The following is a 23,725-nucleotide window of genomic DNA, read 5'->3' on the forward strand; positions in this document are numbered from 1 at the left end:
ATCGAATTCAATGATTTTTAAAATTATTTTTGGAACATTTGTATGGAAATAATTCGTCAGGTTATCATTGAAACAAACATTTTATCATATCCACAACTTGATTATGCGGAGAAACATTAGTCCTTCATTCATTTTTCGCGATTTTTATAAAATGCTCAAAATTGGTGTTGTAAACAAACCCACTTGTTGCTTAATTTTGAAGTTTTAGGAATTCAAGAAAAACAAGGGTTCTATAGATTTTTTTCATTTAAATCTACCTCTTTACTTATACCATGGTTACAACATTTATTGTCTCTGAAAATTTTGGGAAATCTCTGCATTACTTTTAGTATTAACATTATAATTTCCTTTGAATTTCTTTTCATCATTAAGAATTTGATCAGTGATTGTTTTAAATTCGAAAAACTTCAATATTATTCTGTCCTTGTACTTTGTCCTCTTCAATTGAGTACAAATCTAGTGTCACCATTGATTCTTTTGGTTTAGTTTAATTTGGAAAATTCACTTTTCGAAAAGTCGTTATGCTTTCATATGTTTTAACTGACATTTCCGTCGTACCACAGTCATAACCACTCTGTTTACATCAAGCAGATTGATGAACTCGTAGCAGAATGCCGTCGATGCTGAAAATCGTGAAACCACCAACACAGCCACATCATCCACAACCTCATCCACTTCCAAAACTATATACCCCCGGCTTAAAAAGTCAATTGTTTAATACCAAAGAATTTGTGTATAGCGTTTTACATGGTGTTCTTTAATATTATTTTTAATACCCTATGGTAAGTAAAGGGCAATCATTTTGTGGATTTTCGGAGAAAGAAGAATAAGTCGGCTTACGTAACTTTTTACTTAGTATCCGGTCTTGAGAACATTTTGGGAAGAACGACTTTTTCAGTTTTCTGCGAAAATCTCAGAAATATCTTTCAACAACAGTGAAGACTACCAAAATTCTGATGCTCTTTCCTAAAACTTTTTCCATTCCCTTCCAGGTACTTATCACAAAGGCGTTTCGCGAAATGGTTTAATTTTAAGTGATCACATGACTCTGGGAGCGGTTGTAGCCACTATTTTAATTATTGATAATACAGCACAGGTATGATGGTTTATAAAGTTCTATCACATAAGCATTTAAACAAATATTCCAAGCAATATGTTGGACGGTAAAGATTTTTCCTAAAACTTTTTCCATTCCCTTCCAGGTACTTATCACAAAGGCGTTTCGCGAAATGGTTTAATTTTAAGTGATCACATGACTCTGGGAGCGGTTGTAGCCACTATTTTAATTATTGATAATACAGCACAGGTATGATGGTTTATAAAGTTCTATCACATAAGCATTTAAACAAATATTCCAAGCAATATGTTGGACGGTAAAGATTTTGGTGTATACAATTACCGTGAAGCTTTCAGTCCTGAATTCCACAATGAAGTGTTCTTTGTTAAGCCGGTCGAAAATGTGTGTAAATTGGAGCTGACCTGGGTCCTTCCACCCATGACCAAGCTGTATAAATGTAAACCAGACCATTTTCTGTCTTATCTTATTGGTTATGAGGGCGTTTAAGGTAATTTAGAACTATTTGATGTAATTAGTTTTGTTTTCCTTTTAGATTGTGGGGCTTGGAGTTAATTGCTGGTGTGGATGAGTCCGGTTTTGACACAAACTCCATTTACTCATTGATCAATTTATGCATTTATTTAACCGATAGTGGATTTCAACATTTGGATGAGGTATTGGCAGCCACATTTGCGTATATTAAATTGTTTGCGCAGTGCGGTTCCTTAAAGGAAGCCTATGAAGAATTGGCCAAAATTGAAGCTACTAGTTTTCGTTTTGCCCCTCAAAAAGCAGCTTTTGATAATGTACAAAATTTGGTTGTGCGTTCAAAATATTATCCCTCCAAGGATATTCTAACCGGAACCGAACTCTATTTCGAATACAACGAAGAACAAATACAAGATGTCATCAAGCACTTGAATGAGTTCACTTTTAATATAATGATAACGTCACAACAAAAATATGATGGTATTAATTATGACAAGAAGGAGAAGTGGTTTGGCACCGAGTATACCTCAATCAAAATGCCCCAGAAATGGCAGGACTTGTGGGATAATTGTGAATCAATGCCAGAACTTTTCTTGCCGAAACCAAATCGTTTTATATCAAATGATTTTCGTTTATTTTGGATTGAGAATGGTAAACCAGAAGTCCCCTTCGGTCCAAAGAAGATCCTACAAACAGATGTATGTGAGCTGTGGTTTAGACAGGATGATAAATTTGAATTACCCGATGCTTTTATGTATTTCTATTTTGTATCGCCTTTACTAAGGCAAGATCCTAAAAAGTATGTACATTTCAAAATGAAACTCAGTAAAGGAAGAAGTTTCGAGTAGCAGTTCTACCTGGAGTGATATGCATTTTATTATTCTTACTTTCTTAAGGGGTGTTTACACTCTCTATCAATGTTATTTGAACTATCACTTCTTTTCTCCATTCGACATCCTTTATGTTTGTCAAAGTCCATACCACTTTTAGGTTTTTGGGTTCACACTAGCATACCATTTCGTATGACCACAAAATATAAATCATGCAACAAACACAATTTATTTTGTTAAAAACTTTAATCGCACTCACATTTTGGTTTTTTTTTTACCTATTTTCTTCATTTTTCGGTAAAATTGTTTTCTTCCAACAATTAATTTCTCGACTGCATACGAAAATACATGGCAGAAAAGAGCGCTCCATAAATGAAAAATGTACATATTAGTTTCTATATAATTTTGATAGATGTTCATAGTGGTCACACTGTGTGTACAACATTCACAGGTAGGAAATTAGACATGTCATATGACATTCATAGATAGTGTAAGCACCCCTTTACTATACTGATCTCAGTGATGTACAGCAACCCATAATTTCCGAGATATGAGCCGTTAATATTTGCTTTTTCTTTTGACCATCTTTAGGCAAATTTATATATTTCTCATTTTTGACAGAGTCTCTGTAAAGAGACCAAATTGAGAGATAATACTTTTCTAGTAAATTTGTACTTTAAGTTGTTTGTTTGCTTTGAATGAGATATTTCCAATTGAGTGGATGAAACATATATGTACATGTATTGTCCTTCTTCAGAAGAGGTTATTTAAAAAAATGTCATTGGAAAAGGAAACGAAACAACCTTATGATGCTTTATTTATTGTTTCTTTTATTAGCGATGTCTTATGTGCTTTGTACTCCCATTTGGTAAAATATAAATTGGCTGAGGAACTCTACCCAGCCACTGTGGCTGGTTTGAATTATCAATTTTATTCATCTGAAAAGGGTGTTTGTTTGAAAGTAAGTATAAAACTTGGATTCATGAAGGAGGCCTGGTACAAACATTTAATTCTTGATTTTCTTTCAGACAAATGGCTATAATGAAAAGCTACATATGGTGGTGGATTTAATAACCAAATCTATGATTAATATGCGTGATCACATTACGGAAGAACAGCTGGAAGCTTTTAAGAAACACGTCAAGAAAGGCTATTTCAATGCTTTAATCAAACCAAAGACTTTGAATAAGTAAGTGAAGAGGGATACAAAATATTGACATATTATTAATTGGTGTCACATTTTAGAGATATACGCCTAACAATTGTGGAAAATATACGCTGGACCATTATTGAGAAATACAAGTGTCTTAATGACATAACCTATGACGATATGTAGGAGTTTGCTGATAAATACACCAAAGAGCTGTATGTCCAAGCGTTAATGCAGGGAAATTTGACCGAAGAAGTTGCTCATATTATGAATTCGGTGCTGACAACATTAAATTGTCAAAAATTAAAGAGGTATGTAAGATGAAGGTTCCACTCAAAAGATTTAGCTGTATACAGATTGTTTTTTCCACCTGAAACTCTCAAATTGTTGCTCTTAAACTATATCACATTCCAAAAACATTTCCCTTTATTTTCCGACCACATATCAATGAAACCTAACCAAGATGGAGAAGCCAATCGTTTTCGTTAACCGACAAAAATTGTAAGAAGATAATCGGAGGAGTAACAATCTTCATCGCTACATTTTTCTATCCAGGCGTTAATTTAGCACTATATCGAGACCAAATACCTAGTTGCCAGAAGAATGTGTGTGAAGCAAAGCAATGTAAACAAAAAAATCCTCTTGGGTTCATTCGATTTCTGGGGGTCAGCATAAAATAAATGTATTCAAACTGGATTTCCAGTGTATCAAATTAATTTATTAAAAAAGAATATCTATACAATAAATTTACATGGTAATTGAGTGTTTTTCTTTTTGAATAACTATAAACAGACGAGTTTTTAAGGAACAACTAATGTTGAACACATTAAAAAATAAAATAGACAAATAGCCAAATAATATTTATATTCAATTTAAACATTTTATTCAAATGTGAAGTTAAAAAAAACTTAATAATGGTTATGGGAATTCGAATTTCTTTGAAGCAACTATTATTTGCTTTAACAAAACAAATGTAAGCCAAAAAGTCTTAACAAGTTTCATTTAAAAGATAAAAGGGAAAAATAACTTATAATAAACAGAAAGTATATAACTTAAGTTTTCAACGAGTTTCTCTTTTTTCAAATATCGAAAAATACCTGTTGATGGGTGGTTTTGTATGAATTAAGTTTGCCGATAGTTTGTTTTTCATAACAAATCGAAAGCAATCCATAATAAATTATAACTACAATAAAGACGTATGTTTATATATAAAAATTTACATATAACTTATGTACTTAAGACTAAAGATTTGCTTCTTTGAATACAATGTTTTTTTTTTTTTGCTTCGATCATTTCTTTGTAAAAAAAGAAATTTCTTTATAAAAAAAGGAAACATTGCACTTTTTCAATCTTGATTTTAGCTACTAAAAACAAGTTGTCCTTAAGTGCCATGCAAATGCGACAATATAGCATCTATATCTTCGATTTGTATTGGTCTTTGATTTACGTTAGATCCTTCTTCATTAGAAGCAGTAGCAGGTAGTTGTTTTTGTTCACTTTCCAACAATTGGTTTTCAGGTTTATTTTCTGTCGAAGTTTTAATTTTCGATCTGAAATGATGAAATATATATTTTATTTATAATCAAGTCATAATTAGAAGGTGAAAATAGATTGAGTTGTCGTAGATGGATCAATTTTGACACAAATACTTATTGTTGGCTTACAATATCGAGGACAAAAAATTGAGAGGGTCGGTTCACGTTTTGATATAGCCCCCCATAGAATTGTTCCGCCCGATTTCTAGTATTTCTAAAGTTCGATCCACATTATCAACCCGAAAAAGATGGTATTTGATGTTTCCTCCAACTCCCCACATACCCCCTTCCAGTCCTAACTAAACTCAAAATCGTCCTCACATTGACGCTCAACAGAACTAACGAACGCAAAACCCACAAGCTTAATGTTTTTATATACATTTTTTCAATGAAACATCAACGGATACAAAAGCAAACTTGTCAATCCCACGGCGGCGGGTTCAAGCAACTCTATGTTGACCATGTTGCTGCATGCTGCGTGAACACAGCTTCAATGAGTCTTCGTCAGAATATGAGACTCACCCGCAGTCAACCAACAGAAAACGAACACACAGCACTTAACACCAGTCGTTGGTGTTCCAATCCCTGAAAATTGAATTGCAAAGGACTCCGAGGTAAGGTAGAGAAAATAGTGAATTTTATTATTCGAAAGAATATCATGGTCGCGGCGGTGGGGAACCAAGCGCAACAACAACTGCAGCTAGCCTATAAACAATTCAAACTAACGCTATGAGACTAAAATGCTTCCAGTTCAAGAGCACTGCACCTAACTCACAAGGCAGCACGTGATAAAGTGCCAAAATTCAAATCATCCAAACACCTGACCTCCAAAAAGACCCCTAGCGAGAGAACCACGCCCATAAGGCTAGACTCAAGAGATAAGACATAAAACTCAAAAATATCCCCCACATACCCCCTGACCATCCCCCCGAAGACATTGAACTGGCAATGAAGCAGGTCCACACAGAGATAGTACAAAATTACACCTCATTATACACGAGAAGCATTGTGCTCAGTGGTAGGTCCCCACCCATTTGTGAAGATGAAAGGACATTAACCAGAGACAACAGATCGGCACTATCACAATTCCGATCTGCATGCCCCGCTAACCCGACTAACCTCTCACACCAGAATCATTATGGACACACTCAAGTGGGGCAGCCCACTTCCTTGGTTGTGGATGATTAGTGTCCTTTAATTTATTTTCTTTTCACTTTTCTTTCCCCCACACTCTACGTTACATACCATACCTGTAGGGACTACAACAACTGCTGAGGAAGGATCGCAACAGATGTGTAACTGGGATATTATCTTTCTTATTGCACCAGTCTGTTCAATACATGGAATATATGGATGCAGTCTGGTGTGGAACTGCCGAGGTAGAGTTGCTGAACGTATACATCCCACCGAAAAATAGCTTCAGGTTATAGGCTCAACAATAGTCCTCTTTTGAAGTATCATAACCGTCTGATCTTGGGGGACGGACTTTAATGCTCATCATGAGTTGTTGCATTCGGTCCTCGGAAACGATCAGAGGGGTATAGTGCGGGCTGAGCAATTGATAGCTCTACGTTTTGCACGGCTAATGAGGACGCCCCTTACCAGAATTACCAGTATAACATGGTCTGACAAATGACATCACCTGACATCCAGCCATTTCTCTTGGGTCAGACCATCTACAAATAATTGTCTCCATCAGCATATAACCCGATTTCATCACCTCTGAACGCTGCACTTTCGTCAATCATGTTCTGGTAGCAGAAAGGACGTTCCGAAACGTCATCGCCGCTGCAGTCGCTCGCCATATACCTACCAGACGAATACTCGAAGTGAGACCAGAATTCCCGACGGGATAAGCAAATGAGCGTGATGAGCTTCGTCGTGCCAACCCCAGTAACGCCAGAGTCAGAGAGCTGGCACTGGATGTTAACAGGTTGGTCGGTAAGCATAAGCGGAAAAGTGGCTAATTTATCTGAAGACTTGCAACATTGGAGCCGTAATAAGTGAATTATGGGCAAGTTATTTTAATCGACAGTTTTTCGAGCATTCCAGGAGTGACAGGGCGAAGAGTACTACGTCGAATTAGATCTCTTCTTGTCGAGAATGAACCACCTGCACTTTCGTCAATCATGTTCGGGTAGCAGAAAGGACGTTCCGAAACGTCATCACCGCTGCAGTCGCTCGCCATACACCTTCCGGACGAATACTCGAAGTGAGACCAGAATTCCCGACGGGATAAGCAAATGAGCGTGATGAGCTTCGTCGTGCCAACCCCAGTAACGTCAGAGTCAGAGAGCTGGCACTAGATGTTAACAGGTTGGTCGGTAAGCATAAGCTGAAAAAGTGGCTAATTTATCTGAAGACTTGCAACATTGGAGCCGTAATAAGTGAAGTGTCGAGCATTCCAGGAGTGACAGGGCGAAGAGTACTACGTCGAATTAGATCTCTTCTTGTCGAGAATGAACCACCTGCAAAACCTACTCAACTAATTCCATCGAATCAGCCAATTTCCATCAACTGCAGATAGACCCAGTTGCAGATTAAGCAGAAAAACGAACTTAATCAATTTCCTATTTCTCTATCTGCGGAGCGATTCTGAAAAGGCACACGTTAGCAATGATACTAAAATCTAGATAGAGAGGCCGCTATAAACATGAACATCTTAATCAGTGGGCATATTAAACCAGCCACTCTTGCCATTCGACGTTACAATTCGCGGTGGTAAAAAAACTTTTGAAAATTACGGGCGGATGCCGATTATAGAAATTTTTCGATTATTCCATTTTCTGTTGACTATATACGCTACCAGTTTTTATTGTCATATAACAATTCCTGGAACATAAATTAAAATCTATTCACTACATATGATCAACACTTACCCATCTTCTTTAGCCACCACATCCGTTCGTGATATCCCCGAGCCACCAGGAATAACAGGTGTTGATGTAGCACCAGGTGTTGCTGCCGATGTGAATGCCTTCAATGATACAGCAGCAATTTTTGTATTTACGACAGGTGCGCCACCTGATGGTTGTTTGTCATCTGTACTTTGTGTTACTCGTACTTTACGTTTTTTAGGAACTGTACGTATTTTACTTTGTTGTTGTTGTGGATGTTGTTCTGATGCGGGCGGTTTGGTGGTATTCGTGGCCGGTTGACTTGTGTATAAACATATACCTTCTGAGATACTCCAAGTATGTTGTTCATTTTCATCCAAACAAACAAACATTTTAAAATTCGAAATGTCATGGATTTTTTCTGGTGTAGGTGGTGCCTCATCTGGACCTTCATAGATATAATGAATGAAGTGTTTAGTATCCGTTTCATTATATGTCATAATTTCACAATCATATGTAGGATCATCTTCTGATGTCGGACTATTGGTTTCTTCTGTTGGGGGTTCTAGAGGTGGGCTGCTGGCGAGTTCAGGCTGTATAGATTTAATAGCTGCCTCCTGTTCGATTAGTAGTGCCTCCTCAGTTGGTAATGCGGTGGCATTATCGTTTGGCGAACTTTCATGAACAACAGCTTCTTCTTCGGTAATTCCATTGTTAATCTTGGCGGTTTTAACCGACCCTCCACCCTTTGCAGGCTTAAAGGGTATCTTTGGTTTCACATTCAGTTTTGGTTGTTTTAATGGGGCTTCCGTTGTTTGCTCATCCATTTTTCTTTCGTCCAATACTCCATCGCGACGTTCATCCAAATCCATTTTCTTTTTGGCTGGTTTTTTTGTTGTTGCATCCGCCTTCTTTTTATTTGTAGCACGAGTTGCCTTTGGTTTTGCTGCTGCCTTCACTGCTTTTGTCTTTCCACTTTTTGGACTGGCTTTAGTGGTGGCTTTTGGCGACTCCTGGGGACTTTTGGCTTTGTTAGTTTTCTTAGGCTTGATTAGGCGTGGTGATACTCGCACCGTGGAAATTGCAGGGGAAAATAAGTTATCCTTGGATTTATTCGCCAATTCTGCCAACGTTGTTGTTGTGCTATGAGAATTAATTTTACCCGGTGATTGAATGGTCTTGAAGGCTAGTGGCGTTCTAACAATCTTTTTATTTGTTTTTCTTATGGTTTTGGCAACGGGCCTTGCCTCTATTGGTAGACATTTTCTTTGTGGAGTTTTGCCAGTAGCCGCTGAGATATTTACTTTAGGATTTTCTTTATTTTCTGGGGTTCTAGAAGTATTGGGGTCACGTTCGGGGCCGGATGTTTTGGTCTTGGATTTTCCTTTGGTTTTATTAGGCTCTGGGGTATGAGGCAATTGTTTTTTGGCAGATAAATGTAAAGCAGTTAGAACATCAATTGAACGTTTTTCATCATGAGTAGTCGCCGCCGCCACTGCAGATTCTTGTTGCGGCACCTCAAAACAGGCTGGCTTCTTCCCATTATCCCGCATGGCATGCATTAAACGTGTTGCAGCTAATGCTGCTGATATATTCGGTGCTGTGTTTGCAGTTGATGTTATTCTCTCTTGGCCTACTATTGATGAAGCATCTTTCTTGAGTTTCTCCTTCATTCTTTCTTTTTTCAATTCAAGTTCTTTAATTTGTCTATTCCTTTTCTCTGCCGATTTCAAAGGTAAGGTAACTTTTATAGTAGTAGTTGTGCTAGTGGTGATAGCTGCAGGAGCCTGCATTGGCAATACAGTGGTATTTTCGGTAGCAATATTCTCTTTAATGGGTGTTAACCAACTACGTACCGGATAACGAACTTCGCCATCATTATTTACCAACTGCGAGTTTTCATCCTTTTCGGCAACAATTTTCTTCCATTCCTCATCCTCAGTGCTGGATATTTCCGAAAGACTTTCCAAATCTAATAACGTTTTGGGTTTTATTTCCACAACAGTTTGGGATTTGGTTGAAGAATTTGAATCTGATGACGATGACGAAGAAGATGAACTCGAAGAAGAGGACGAGGACGACGACGAAGACTCATCCTCAGCAGCACTTATTTCTGGTAAGCCAGAAGCTAAAGTATAATGAGGATCTATTTTAGCTGTTTCAATGCTGTCAACGGCCTCTGTACCGAATGATTTTACACGTTTTAAAACGATGGGTTCAACCTTCAATTTTTCAACCGGTATTTCAACTTCCACGGCATTAACCCGGTGTTCTCCTTCAGTTTCGGATCTTTTAGGAGATCTGATTTCTCCCTCCTCTTCATCATCTTCTGTTCTGTCGGTTTCTTCATTTTGTTCTTGTTGTTGGTTCTTTTGGGCAGAGTCCCTGAGGATTTTATCAATATTACGATCTAGGTCTTCACTTTCATCGGGTTTGTAATATGATCCACCTCCCGAAGAGTATTCTGTACCGGTAACACTGCGGGGTGTGGCTGCATCTTTGACGCCAAACGGTGTAAAACGAAACCCAGGTGTTAAGGCACTCATCATTGGAGTGTCCAGTTCACTTTTTGTCAGGGAACCGAAGAGAAAAGAAGTAGATGCCTGCATATCATCGTGGGGATTTTTATTTTTTCCAGCTGGCGTTTCCAATGAGGGAGCAAATATACCAGGTGTAGGCGGCATAAAGCTGGTTGAAAGATTGGAAGCATTTGCATCTTTATAGGGTGTCTCCAGCAAGAAGGCAATATTACTGGTCCGTTTTTCTCTCTCCAAGGCCTCGTTCACATGCGGGGGTGGTGCTGCTGAAGCCGATGGTTGCTGATGGTGGTGGTGCGTGGTGTGGGGTGCATGACCAGTTGGTGCATGAAATGCCGACAATGGTGATTTTGTCTGTTGTTGTGTAGATTCTTGACATTGTGTACTGTGTTCTGAGTTCGAGGGATTCATTATAATCGCTTCTTTCGTAGATGACTTTGACTGTTCATTTTCCGTTTTGTCTTTCTCAACAAATGCCACAGTTTCATCTTCTTGTGGAGCTGAAATTGATATGGTAAACTCTTTAGACTTTTTGTCTTTTTTCTTTTGCGATGAACTATCGATATTTTGATTATTTAGAGTCAGTTCCTTTTGAGATTTATCTTGCAGAGTTTCTAAACAATTTGCTCCATCGTCTTGTGTTTCCTTCTGTGCTGACAATGGGATATTATCACTTCCCTGCGACTCGCTTAATAGTTCCTTTGACATTTCAAGTTCTTCGGCTTCCTCAGCCATTTCTTTTTCTTTGCGTTTAATGGCTGCAGGCTTTTTACGCCTAACTCGTTTCTTGGTATTGACTTTTTTCACTGGTTTCAAGACTGTCATTTTTGAGTTTAATTCTCTTAGCCGTACATCAAGGTCATTTGTGGATGAATTCTTCACTCTATTCCATTCCTCTAGCATATACTTTTCGTATTCTTCAGTACCAGCTGGTGGTATTTGCTTTTCGTTTTCCTTCTCTGCCCTTTCGTGTTGTAAATCTTCTTCAGTTTGGGATTTTGATAACTGACGTTTACAGGAACGAACTGCATTTTTTCTCTGTTGTTTTCGTTTGGGTGTATTCTCTACGGATATAGTGGAATTCTGAGATTTGGATAAATCAGTAGTGTTTGCATTGGACTTTAATGTATCGTTAGCAGATTTTGCCGCTGACCCATGTTTATTTATAACAGTTTGATTACTACATTCTTCCGTAACAAATAGTGGTGGTATATTACTGGCGCTCTCATTAACTGATGAAGAAGTTTCATTTACTGTGGAGCTCTTTAAAATTTCAACATTTTTTATAATTGGTTTTTCATAATTTTCTGTTTTTGCTTCATCACAGATTGGCTGTGCGGTCGTAGAAGTTCGTTCTTCATTTATGGTTTTCTTTGGAAGAGCATTTCTTTGCATTCTATTTAAGACATCTCTTCTGGTTGATAATGGTGTACCGGCTGATAATTGTGGTCCTCTGGGTGAGAATGTTAATGTCCTTACATGTGACGCTCGTTTTCGTGGTGTCGAAAGACTTCGATATGCCTTGGTATTTACAATACCGCTTGTCGAAGGTGTGGCTTTTTCCGATAGTCTAGTATCCAATGATCCCGGTGGTCCAGTGTTACATGAGAGTGGTTCAACGCTAGCGGGTTTTTCTACTGTCTGCTGCTGGACAATGTTTGTGGTTTCTACTTGATTTGCCTTTTTAATGCTACCAAATATCACCGAATTGCGTGGAAGTTGATCGGCTGTAACAACAATAGGTTCAGACAATGGTATCTCTATACGCGAACCATCCATATTGGCTACATTAGTTGTTTGTAATTGTTGAGTTACCACTTCGTTATTGATGAGGAATGGTAAATTAGCCAAAAGACCATCATTTGTTAGATACAGAGGAAATGTCAATTGACCAGTAGATGCATCAAAAAATACTTGTTCATCACCACCAGTTTCGGTTACAACACCACTACCGCTAACGTTCCCTCCACCACTAGAAGACAACTGATTGATTAGATTTTCTGCTGTAATGTTACCAATTGATACATCTGGATGTTGTTTCTGGGCACTGTCATTAGAATTCAAGACAATCAATTTTGAAATAGAAAAATTTGGATCGATCAACGAGCCAAATGAATTATTTGCCGTCAAACTAGGAGGATCTTGGGCAGTACTTCCTATCGTACACATATTAGAAGCATTTGCTGCTGCAACTGCATTTCTTATAATTAAAGGTGTTCGTGGTGGTATTTCCATTGGATTAACCGGCTGTGATAACTGGTGTTGCTGTGATGCACTTTGCTCCATCATTGTTGGGTGTGGTTGTGTTTGTATAAGCGCTGGTTGTTCATTTGATGTAAATAATGGTTTATTGCAATTCGCTACTGCCGAGGCATCACTCGGCTCAACACTTGTTTCTTCCATATTACATTGAACTCCAGCTGATTGTAGAATTGGTTTATTTGATGCTTCTACCACATCGTGTATTATGGCATCAAAACTGGGATCTTTTTCAGTTGCTTCCAGAATATTTTTAATCATTTGATCAAGTAATTGACTGGAACTTATATTTGGCTGTTGTTGTGCATTGCCCTCAATATTTTGTTGTTCTGAAGACGGATTTGCTTTTGCTTCATAATTTTGTGGAGGAATTTTAGTTGCGGAACTATTTAAGGCCTGATTTATGTTTTCCACCAATTTTTGTTGAAACTCTGGATTATCGAGTATTGCTTGGGAGATTTCCTTTAATAACAGATAGAAGGAAGAAGCAAGATATTAGATTTCAATCAACAAGTACCTAAAGCTTTTCGTGTTTAAAAGTGATATATATTATAAAAATTTTACAAATCCGGTTTTGGTGCAGTATATAATTACTAAGACCCTAACGTAATACATATTAGATAACATTAAAAAATTACCGGTAAAATAGGAGCTCTTATTTTATCCTTATCTTGTGACTTGTTACGTGGTGTTGATTCCTTTGTAGGTTTTTCACCATTGAATAACTCTTTGTCATTGCAGTCTTCTTGACATTCTTCACCATCTTCTTCATCAATGTCGCCTTCAGTTTCAGTTATTGTATCGGAATTTGTTGAATTAGACCATTCGTCGTCGTCATCATCATCTTCGTATTCCATCTCGTCTCGATTTTTAAAATCAACCCTTCTACCCATTGCACAAGGTGATAAACGGTAATTATGACGAAGTCTGTGCCGTTGTAAAGCTTTTGCACTTAAGAAACAGTATGGTTCTAGCACACGCCTTTTCTTAGACCAATGACTTGTGCGACAAGATGACATATCCTTGGTTTTACTATCACCAGATATGTCATCATTATAGGAATGATTGAGATCATGAGGTCGCTTGCGTTTCTTAGCATTGAGGTTATTTTCCTTATCGGAATTAATACTATTACTGGGTTTTTGTGCAGAATCAGTCGATGTTTGCAAATTCGGGGATACACTTTTAGTAGAAGTACTTTCCGCTTGATTATCTATCGATCGATCCAATAGGAACGCCACCTTCTCCGACAGCTTAAAACGTTGAAATTCAAAGCGTACATCATTGCTTAATTTGGGTAATTCCTGATCAACTGAAAATACATAATATAAATTGGTTATATATTAAATAGATGTATTATGCTTGCACATTTACCCTTTCTTGATATTTTAACATATTCACATATTATTTCTTCTAATTCGGGGAAAAATGAATGTGTCTGGAGACCATGTTTAAACGCCGAAAATTCTTGTTTCAAATATGGTGATGTTTTGCAAAAAGTGTGGATTGCTCTTTTGAGGTTTTGAGACTTTAAATAATCTAAGGAAATAAAAACAAGCAAATATAAATGTAATTTTTTTGGCCTAAATGTAAGTTATAAATACCCAAAACTAGCCGTGCAATATCACTGCTTAAGACAACAGTTTCCATCTTGAAGAATTATTGTTTTGGAGATGCCTATTTAGTTAGTAAAATCTATTACATTTGATCATTCATTTCAGTGCCAAATCTGAACCAACCTGAAAAAAATAAATGCAAAAAATAATTGATTATAAATATAACATTTAGAACCGGGTTGGTTAAGTTATGTGGAGACTTGCATATAATTGAACTTCAAATGTCAATCCCTTTGGTGTTTAGGTCAAATAAATCCTCCTAACCCGAAAAAAATAAAAAGTTCTAACATAAACGGCGTTTAACATTTTCAAGCCAAGAGCCTGCTATACTCAGGGCTGATTGAAATTAAAATTCCATCACTAATATTGGTATCTTGGTTTATGTTCATAAATGGCTTCTTGTAGATCTTGCTACCTGAGTTGTTCTTGCGTTATAACTTGGAATACAGAATAAAAACACCGCACATAATATGCAAATTTCAACATTCACGAACATACGTTATTTTCTTGAACCGAAATGTTTCACCAAAAAACTGCAATAATTTTCACATTTCATTATATTTATTACTATTAGATAAAAACTGTATTATTCTGTTACAAACTAAAAAATTACATTTAATTTTTTTGCAACTATCGGCTCGGCGTCCTTTCCTAGCGTCTCTTTATTCAGTGCTACTTCTTCTCTATGCTAAATGTGACAGCTGTGTTGTCTGTCAGAGAGTGAGAGAATTTTTATCGTTTAAGCACCTTTCTCACGACATGTGATTGCGATTGCATATGACTTTTCAATTTTGTTCATACGTTCCTCTTGTGCCATACTATAAACATTTTGTTGCAAAAATTAGAAGTGATAAAGGGAAAGAAAATTTACGAAAGCACTTTCAAGATGAAAATTTACGATTTCAATGGTATTTTACAATTATTATTATTAAACATAAAAAAGACTAAACTTGCTCTTTTATTCGATAAAGGCTATATTACACCAGCATCAATCTCGTATGTTATGGCACTTCTTTTTATCCCATGGTGGAATAATAGCTCAAGACTAGCCATAAATCCTCGACTGGATTTAATAAATCCAGTACAAATCTCATTGCATTTATAGCCCATTTAGATATGACATCAGTAGCCGGATTTAGCACATTATCAGGTTTTATTTGCTAAATCCAGCTAAAATCTACCAGATTTCCCATACAAAGATAAATCCTCGTATTGGGTGGATTTGCTTTAAATCTGGCATAAATCCTCGAATACAACTCTGTTTTTTGCAACATGTTGCTAGAAAATACGAAAAGTTGCAAGCTGGCACAAGAAACAAGGTAGATGCATCGCTGAATTGCTACACTAAAATAATTTAAAATGTAAAAATTTGTAATGAAGGCGGAAAATTAAATTTGTTTTGATGTACAAAGTTGGTTTTAATCAACCAAGACTAATACCCTAGACAGACGGCAGAGTTAATTTGCATTAAAAATGTCCTAATTTGAATTAATTTTTCACCCTGACAGACGATAGTTTCTGCATTTATGAAACAGCTGTTTGTGTTGTTTGTTTGTACCCAGCAGACCATTCCATAAAGCTTTACAAAAGTTCGTCAAAATATGCGAAACAAATACACTTTCTACCATTGACGTTTTTAACCCCGATGAAGCAAAAATAAATTTAATTTATTCGCGATATTTTTGAGTCTTTTTAATATTATAAAAATATTGCAAAACTTTAAAAAACATTTGCAGAAGATATAATTTTCGATAGAATTGGTATGGTGGGTAATGAAATTTTTTGTGAAAATAAAAATTATAAAAAGAGATTTGTTAGAAGGCGTGAAAAACGATTAGCTGCTATTCTACTCGCGAAAGACCACTACTTATTGTGAAGAAACTCGAAAATTGCTGATTTGCTTTCCCTTTTTATTTTCTTAAACATGGAAGTTTGACAAAAGACAATTGATTTTCAACAGCATTGCCATATTGAAATTGCTAAATTCAGTCATGGTAGAACCATAAAGGTAATTTCATGCTAACACCTGACTAAAATTTTTTTTAAATTTTAAATTTGAAGTACATTCATTGTCAAAGTCAATTTGACAAAAAATACTTATGTATGTGTGTACAATGTATACCATACCTACAAATACATATGTACATACATACATATATTAATACAAAAGTCAGCAAATGTTGAATTGCCATTTAATTGTGAAACGCAAAATGTCTTTCTTATCAAAAAGCACAAAGGACGAATACATAAAGAATTACGGACATTGCTGTAATGTAAAATGCCCTCCTCTGTTTCCGCTGTTGGTTGTTGAACATTCATAAGGTTTTGGAAGAATCCCAGCATGTAATGATTTGGACAAACAACAATGCGTTTTCTTTATCGCGGCAGAATCATTTGACGAACCTATCTACAAGATCTACATTTCTGATCTGTGCCACGAACATGAGAAATTTTATGAAAGTCCGATATGTACAAAAAGGCAAGAAGCTCTGTAAGTTTTACGACTTTTCCGTTATTTTAATCAAGAACTTCGATGCAGAAACCCCACCTTTGGATGTCGTCAAGGAACACTTTAGACAAAGCGGCAATGGGATTTAGTTGATAATGTTTGTTTTGTGATGCTTAAAATACATTTTTCATGTTTCAAAAAGGTTTTATTAATAAAAAGTTGCAAAAAACATCAAAATTAAGATCTTTTTATCTGTAACAATGGTTATGGTGACGGAAGTTTTATTTTAATTTGGTGTATCTTAAAAATAGCAATTTAACACCATATTATATTTATATATGTACATATGTATGTAGATTTAAGGCAATGCCTTCTGTTGGGGAAAGCTATAACCTCCGCTATATGAACAACTTCAATATACGTGGACCCTAGAAGATTCATTAGCAGCAGACCAGACATTACTTATTGTAAGGCGGCTTCCACTGTTAGAAGGGATATCGGTTGCTGTTGGGTATTATGAATGCCTTGACTTGTAGCTGATGTTAAACCCGCTACTATTGATTTTTTGATCTAGTGGTTATGACGGTGTATGCTGCTTTGGTACTTGCAATTGCTGTTTTAACATGTTCTCTGCGAGTGTAGTTAGATTAAAAGCATAAGGACTTTTTTTACGAAACTGGGATCAGCCAGTTGTGGAAATGGTTTTGAATGTTTTTGTTTGTTGTTGAAGCTGGAATTGTTGCAGATTCGAAAACATATCGATCATAGGTCGATCAAATTCTTCGCTAATTGACAATATATTGGTACCCTCCTGTAAAAACGAACAAGAAATTTTGTTAAGAGATAAATTTGCAGAAAGGGGTAAAGATTTTGCTATGATTGGGAAGAACTCAAACAATTACACATACATACGTTTGTGCACAAACATGCAAATCGATTTTCTTCAATTAGGAGATTGTTTGATTGTTTTCTTTCTATTTCACAAAAATATTTCCGAAAATAAACAAACTATATTTTGATTTTGTAATTAAATGTCATTCTTATTATTGTTGTTCTGTACATGACACGGTCAAGTACAGAGATACAGAGTTGTATTAACCTAAATTTGACAGATGCGACTACCTTTTATAATTCTACCATGAATTCAGTTTAAATTCCCTTTGTTTTTGTGCATTAAGAATGTGGATAATGCACGAATTAATTTGAGTTAAGGCAGTTAATGCAAATTAATGTTTGGTTTACATTCGGCGTCTTTTCGTGATTTCGAAGGCGTTTCGTGATTTCGCGCGGAATCAAGCAAAAATTATCATGTTTTCGCATACAAAAATGAAATCATCTCATTTCGTGATTTCAGCGAAATCAACATCGAAATCACAGTACACATGATATACAACCCTGTTTGTGACTGAAAAAGTACCAAAAGTTGCAACACTTTTCACGTATCACAATAAACAAGGTAGATGGTCAATTGCTGCAACAAAAAATTTTAGAATCAAAATTTTTAAACAATGTAAAAAAAATATTAGATTACTTTGTTACAATGCTATTTTTCATTGCGTTCTCGTACTTTTTAATGGTAATGTTAGAAAAAAGAGCGAAATGTCTAAAATTGCTTCCCCATACAAATTTCTTAAAAAATACGGGAACGAAAAAATGACGGAAATTGCAAAAACTGCAGCAAATCAACGTATCAGCTATCGTATTTAGATGATAATGAACATGTTGCTAGTTTCTACTATGCCAAAATTGTATGGCAGAAAACAGGAGAATAGGGTGTTATTCGGCGCTATTTTTGTTTAAAGAGAAGTGTAAGTCTTGCTAGACTTCGGAGTACGGGAACGGGTTCTATACACAATTAATACGACATATAGATAGTTTTACGATAATTTTCGAAATTATGTTGTAAAGTTCTATATTGTCGTATATTTTTGATGACTAATCCAATTTGCGACAACTTGTTTTGAAAATGCATGTTCGATCAGCTGCGCATATGCATCTACCTTGATCATTGTGATATGTTTGAAATCAACAAAAAATAAGTGTAAACACCGGGATGTATTTCAGGATTTCGTGAAATCCAGTGGATTTTAGAGCGCAAGTGTAAACTTGGCATAACTCTGCCGTCTGTCTAGGGTATAATATTTACGATGTCTAAACGATAAAATAATTCGTTTATTTATTTTAGATGGGAAAACTGCGATAAAATAATTCTTTATTTGCTCTTTAGTTAGCATTAGTAGCATAATGTGCTAACATTTTCAGTATTAAACAATAAATTTGTAATTTGACGTATGTTTTTTGAGACGAATTCAAAATTCTTTTGACGTTTCAAATTCGATCATGGGCTAATGCATCTACCTTGGTAATTGTGCTATGAACAAAAATCAGCTGACTGCCATTTAAATCCTCCAAAATGTATATCCATGGTACAATAATTCATAGGTAGGCCAGGTATGAGAATCGCCAAAAAAATACAACCCTGTCGCTATGGCTTAAAACGTCAAAATTGTTTTGATGAATGATAACGGATGAGTATACAAAGAAGAAGAAGAACGAAATGTTGAAATGAAAACAAAACAGAGCTGAATTTTTTGATCAATAATAAATATCAACTCTGCATGTCAACACGGTTTTGACAGATTAAGCCATAACAAAAAAAAATTGTAATCAGCTGTTAGCTGTGGCCTACCTAAGAATTATTGTACCATGTGTATATCTAAATGCAATGAGATTTGTACTGGATTTATTAAATCCAGTCGAGGATTTATGGCTAGTCTAAATGAGCTATTATGCTTAGTTTACATTCGGCGTCGATTCGTGATTTCGAAGGCATTTCGTGATTTCGCGCGGAATCAAGCAAAATTTATCATGATTTCGCATACAAAAATGAAATCATTTCATTTCGTGATTTCAGCGAAATCACCATCGAAATCACAGTACACATGATATACAACCCTGTTTGTGCCTAACAAAGTACCAAAAGTTGCAACACTTTTCACGTATCACAATAAACAAGGTAGATGGTCAATTGCTGCAAAAAAATTTTAGTATAACAATTTGTAAACAATTTGAAAAAAATATTAAATTACTTTGTTACAATACTATTTTTCATTGTGTTCCCGTAATTTTTTAATGGTAATTTTAGAAAAAAGAGCGAATTGTCAAAAATTGCTATCAATACAAATTTCTTAAAAAATACGGGAACGGAAAAATGAAATTGCAAAAACTCCAGCAACAAAATCAACGTATCAGCTACCATATTAGATGCCAATGAATGCTTGCTGCTAGTTTCTACTAGGAAAAAAATGTATGGCAGAAAACAGGAGAATAGGGTGTTATTCGGCGCTATTTTTGTTTACAGAGAAGTGCAAGTCTTGCTAGATTTCGGAGTACGGGAACGCATTTTTAGCACTATATGGGAAAACTGTTGCAAGTACTAATGTTGTGCAGGTTCTGAGCACAACTTCTATCTATCAAAATTTATTATTATGATGTCTCAAATATAAAATCATTATTTTTTCATTTGTTAGTACTATACACAACTAATACGATATATAGATAATTTTACGATAATTTTCCAAATAAAGTTGTAAAGTTCTATATTGTCGTATATTTTTGATGATTAATTCAATTTACAACAACTTGTTTTGAAAATTCATGTTCGATCAGCTGCGCATATGCATCTACCTTGATCATTGTGAAATGTTTGAAATCAACAAAAAATAAGTGTAAACACCGGGGTGTATTTCAGGATTTCGTGAAATCCAGTGGATTTTGGAGCGCAAATGTAAACTTGGCATTAGATATACATTTTGGAGTATTTAAATGGCAGTCAGCTGATTTTTGTTCATAGCACAATTATGTCCGATTTACATTAGCAACTTTTTCGTCATTTGGAGCTGTTTCGTCATTTATTTGCTAAAACAGGCAACATTTTGCGTCATTTACCATACAAAAATAATGCCCAATTTACATTAGCCACTTTTTAGTCATTTAGAGCTGATTCGTCATTTATTTGCTAAAACAGGCAACATTTTGCGTCATTTGCCATACAAAAATAAATGACGATAGCTGCGTCATTTATTCTAAACAACGCACGAAAACACCCATGATACATTTCGATGTACATTAGGGACATATATTTTTTTGAGAAAAAAATATATCATTCGGAAAAAACCATTTCCCAGAAAGACTTCTTCATATAAATGTTATGTAACCTCCTCCAAGTTCGAACGATAAGCCGCGCAGTAAATCCCCGCTTGTAGAGGCGATACAACGTTTGTTAATATGTGATGTATTTTGTTAAAATTTAAAGAAATAAAGCCCTAATAAACATGTGCTTCTTTGATTTCTAAAACAAAACATTGAAACAGCTTCTGCTTTTTCAATGAATTTCCGGCGACCCCAAACTTGTCTGCAAGAATTCTACTTTCTGCGAGAATTTATGCATTTAGTGGAATGATGTGGAAACATAAAAATTGAAAATGTAACGAATTTTCATTCATGTTTTCCAAAATATTCAACCAAATGTGAAAAATTATTAGTTTTTTAAATTCCAATAATTTATAGACATTTCCTTGTTTTGTTTACAAATACAACTGGCAGTAACGTTACAAACAAAAACAAATTCCTTTGTGGTTGTTGTTCGAGTTGTATTTGTTGTATTATTTCTAAATTTCAAACCAATTTAATTAAAATTTTTAATTTATATTTTTCAGGCAGATGGAGGTCAATTTAGCCCTGTACGTCTATTTGGCTGGAGAATAACTGTCAAACGGATAAGCCGATGTGATCCAAATGTTGATCCTCGAAATATTTTTCCAAGCATTGAACAATTTCGCATTAGCTCCGTGACATAAAGCATGAATTTGGTTGCAGATGTATAATTTTACAGGTGTTGAAGCACCTAATCTTCAGCTACACATAAAAGATAAATGTGTATACCCTCAGCCTATAAGCTTAGGTAAAAATTGTGCCTCATCGAAATAATGGTTCAGACGATTTGGAGTTGATTTATCCATGGCCGTCCGTCTAGATGATGCGCACGATAACTCTCGAACGGATCAAATATAGAATTTCTTTCGGACCTAGATCGTTTATGGAATATATCGTTTCAATCCTTCGAGTACCTCGACACAAATTTTTTCCTTAAATGCAGTTTATTTGATATTGCACATCGTAATATTTCTTTCAAACGTTTGCATGCTCTTGCTTCCGGGGAAAACAACACTTCCCACTTTCTTTTCGAAAGATATCGCGTCCTGTACTTTCAGTTGGTAAACGTATAAATTAGTGTTATATCCTTCCGTACCTAAACCGTACTTCAACAAACAATTTGAACTTATGTGGTGGAGGTAAAATAAGGAGAAGCCCGATAAGGACCATTTTAGAAGTTAGAGTCAATTTGTACAATATATTATCCATAGTTCGGATCAAATTGTTTGCTTTTTTCGTTTAAGAGATATTCGTGTACCATTTTAGTGACATTTTTTAACTTTTGGGTGAGTTACCGGAAAGTGTGGACCAATATTGTCCATCTTCGAACTTATACTAACTATAGACTCCAAATTGTCTGAAACGAATTTCGTCCAAACATACCTGGGGCTCAATTCAGTTTCTATGAAAATGTGAAATGAAAACTTTTATAAAGGAGAAAACTGTCAAATGAAAAATATTATAAAGGAAATATTTTTCATTTCAAATTTTCATAGAACCGGAATCCAGCCCTGGGGTCTAAAACCATTATTTATATGGGCACATTTTGCCCGTAAAAACGGAATACTATGGGTAACTTCCAAAACATCAGTTGCTTTGTAAATCTCTTACTATTCCATAATGTCGCTGTTGTGCATTTGAAACGCAGAGAAGATTTTGAAACGGTGTGCACTTTAAAATTCTTCTAAAATGCACGAGCAGTAACTAAAACAACGCAGTTTTAAGACTACACATCTCAAATAAGTAGCACAACCTTGAAGTCGACGGTAGAACATTCTCAGCGAAGTCAACCCCAATCACAACGCACCACATTACAAGGAGAAACCTCTTACTGTCCGCAGGAAAAACACAAACAAGTTATATATATCTTATAATTGTAGTTTAATTTTCTATACATTAGAAAAGTACAAAAATGAATAAAAAGTACGTTTTAAGCATTAATGAGTACCCATATTTTAATTACTATATTCCATCGGAACACAATTGTTCATTGGCTTCACTATCTAAAGAGGATTCGTAACTAAACATTTCCTTTGGGGACGGACATTAGCTCTTAGGAGAAACCTCATTTTCTAATAGTGACTTGACTCTCTGAGGTTTTTGTACTATATTCAGATTGATTTGCTTGGTGTTATATGTGTCCGGATTGACTGTCTCCACTAATTTCTTCTTCTACATGTTCCAGGCGTTGACAACATATTTGGTGATTGGTCTGCCTCGCGTCTGTAAAAGAAATATTTGCATTTTGTCAAACTATAAGAACTATGAAGCGATGATATACCTTTTTATTTCCTTTGTTCCTTCATCGTCGGAGAAATCTTTAGTTTCTTCACTTTTCCATGAGCCGTATTCTGGTTCCTCATATTGTAACAGGTGTTGTCACCAGATACGTTTAGTAAAGATCTTAGCCAATTCAAATCGGCGCGAAGGCGGAGGATTCAAAGGATGAACAAAAACTGCTGCTGGCAAGCAAACACTTGATTTGTTTATTCTTATCTCTTATACGGAGACCAGTGGTCTAGCTTTGTTTAAAATCTGCAATAATACAAAGATATTCCAGTCTACTTCTGAGAAACAGAAAAACACCATTTCGATCTGCTTCTACATAAATACACACTTATTTTAGCGAGTTTTCACATTGACCGCGAGTCCGTTTCATTTGTGCACACTGCTCAACATTTTTTGTAAAATTTTTCTTAAAAACACGAAAATATTGAAAAATATTTTTATTCTGTTCCAACAATTTATATA

General features: G+C 35.7%; 1 protein-coding gene, 1 long non-coding RNA gene and 1 pseudogene across 7 annotated transcripts; 1 reads left to right on the top strand and 2 right to left on the bottom strand.

The window, feature by feature from the left end:
* Positions 1 to 1,363: 1,363 nt before the first annotated feature.
* Positions 1,364 to 4,341, top strand: LOC141398282 (nardilysin-like; annotated as a pseudogene).
* mxc (multi sex combs) lies at positions 4,223 to 15,010 on the bottom strand. Of its 6 annotated transcripts, none has more exons than XM_073974002.1 (7): positions 14,924 to 15,008; positions 14,809 to 14,843; positions 14,299 to 14,433; positions 14,069 to 14,233; positions 13,333 to 14,006; positions 7,941 to 13,156; positions 4,223 to 5,076 (listed from the first exon to the last, which is right to left on the bottom strand). In XM_073974002.1, the coding sequence occupies exons 3-7, from the start codon at positions 14,342 to 14,344 to the stop codon at positions 4,908 to 4,910; spliced, it is 6,270 nt and encodes a 2,089-aa protein (XP_073830103.1). In that variant the 5' UTR covers positions 14,345 to 14,433; positions 14,809 to 14,843; positions 14,924 to 15,008; the 3' UTR covers positions 4,223 to 4,907. The 6 variants fall into 6 exon arrangements, with proteins under 6 accessions (XP_073830103.1, XP_073830102.1, XP_073830099.1 ...); XM_073974001.1 differs by having other exon boundaries at positions 14,726 to 14,843; positions 14,924 to 14,992; XM_073973998.1 differs by lacking the exon at positions 14,809 to 14,843 and having other exon boundaries at positions 14,924 to 15,010.
* Positions 15,011 to 22,855: 7,845 nt separating this feature from the next.
* On the bottom strand, positions 22,856 to 23,725 carry LOC141399938 (uncharacterized). Its single transcript, XR_012412029.1, has 3 exons — positions 23,592 to 23,725; positions 23,256 to 23,509; positions 22,856 to 23,197 (listed from the first exon to the last, which is right to left on the bottom strand). It is a non-coding gene; the product is annotated as an uncharacterized lncRNA (long non-coding RNA).

The sequence above is a fragment of the Musca autumnalis genome, unplaced genomic scaffold, assembly GCF_047663935.1.
Source record: "Musca autumnalis isolate F117 unplaced genomic scaffold, ASM4766393v1 scaffold_3, whole genome shotgun sequence".
In the NCBI taxonomy this organism is placed as follows: domain Eukaryota; kingdom Metazoa; phylum Arthropoda; class Insecta; order Diptera; family Muscidae; genus Musca; species Musca autumnalis.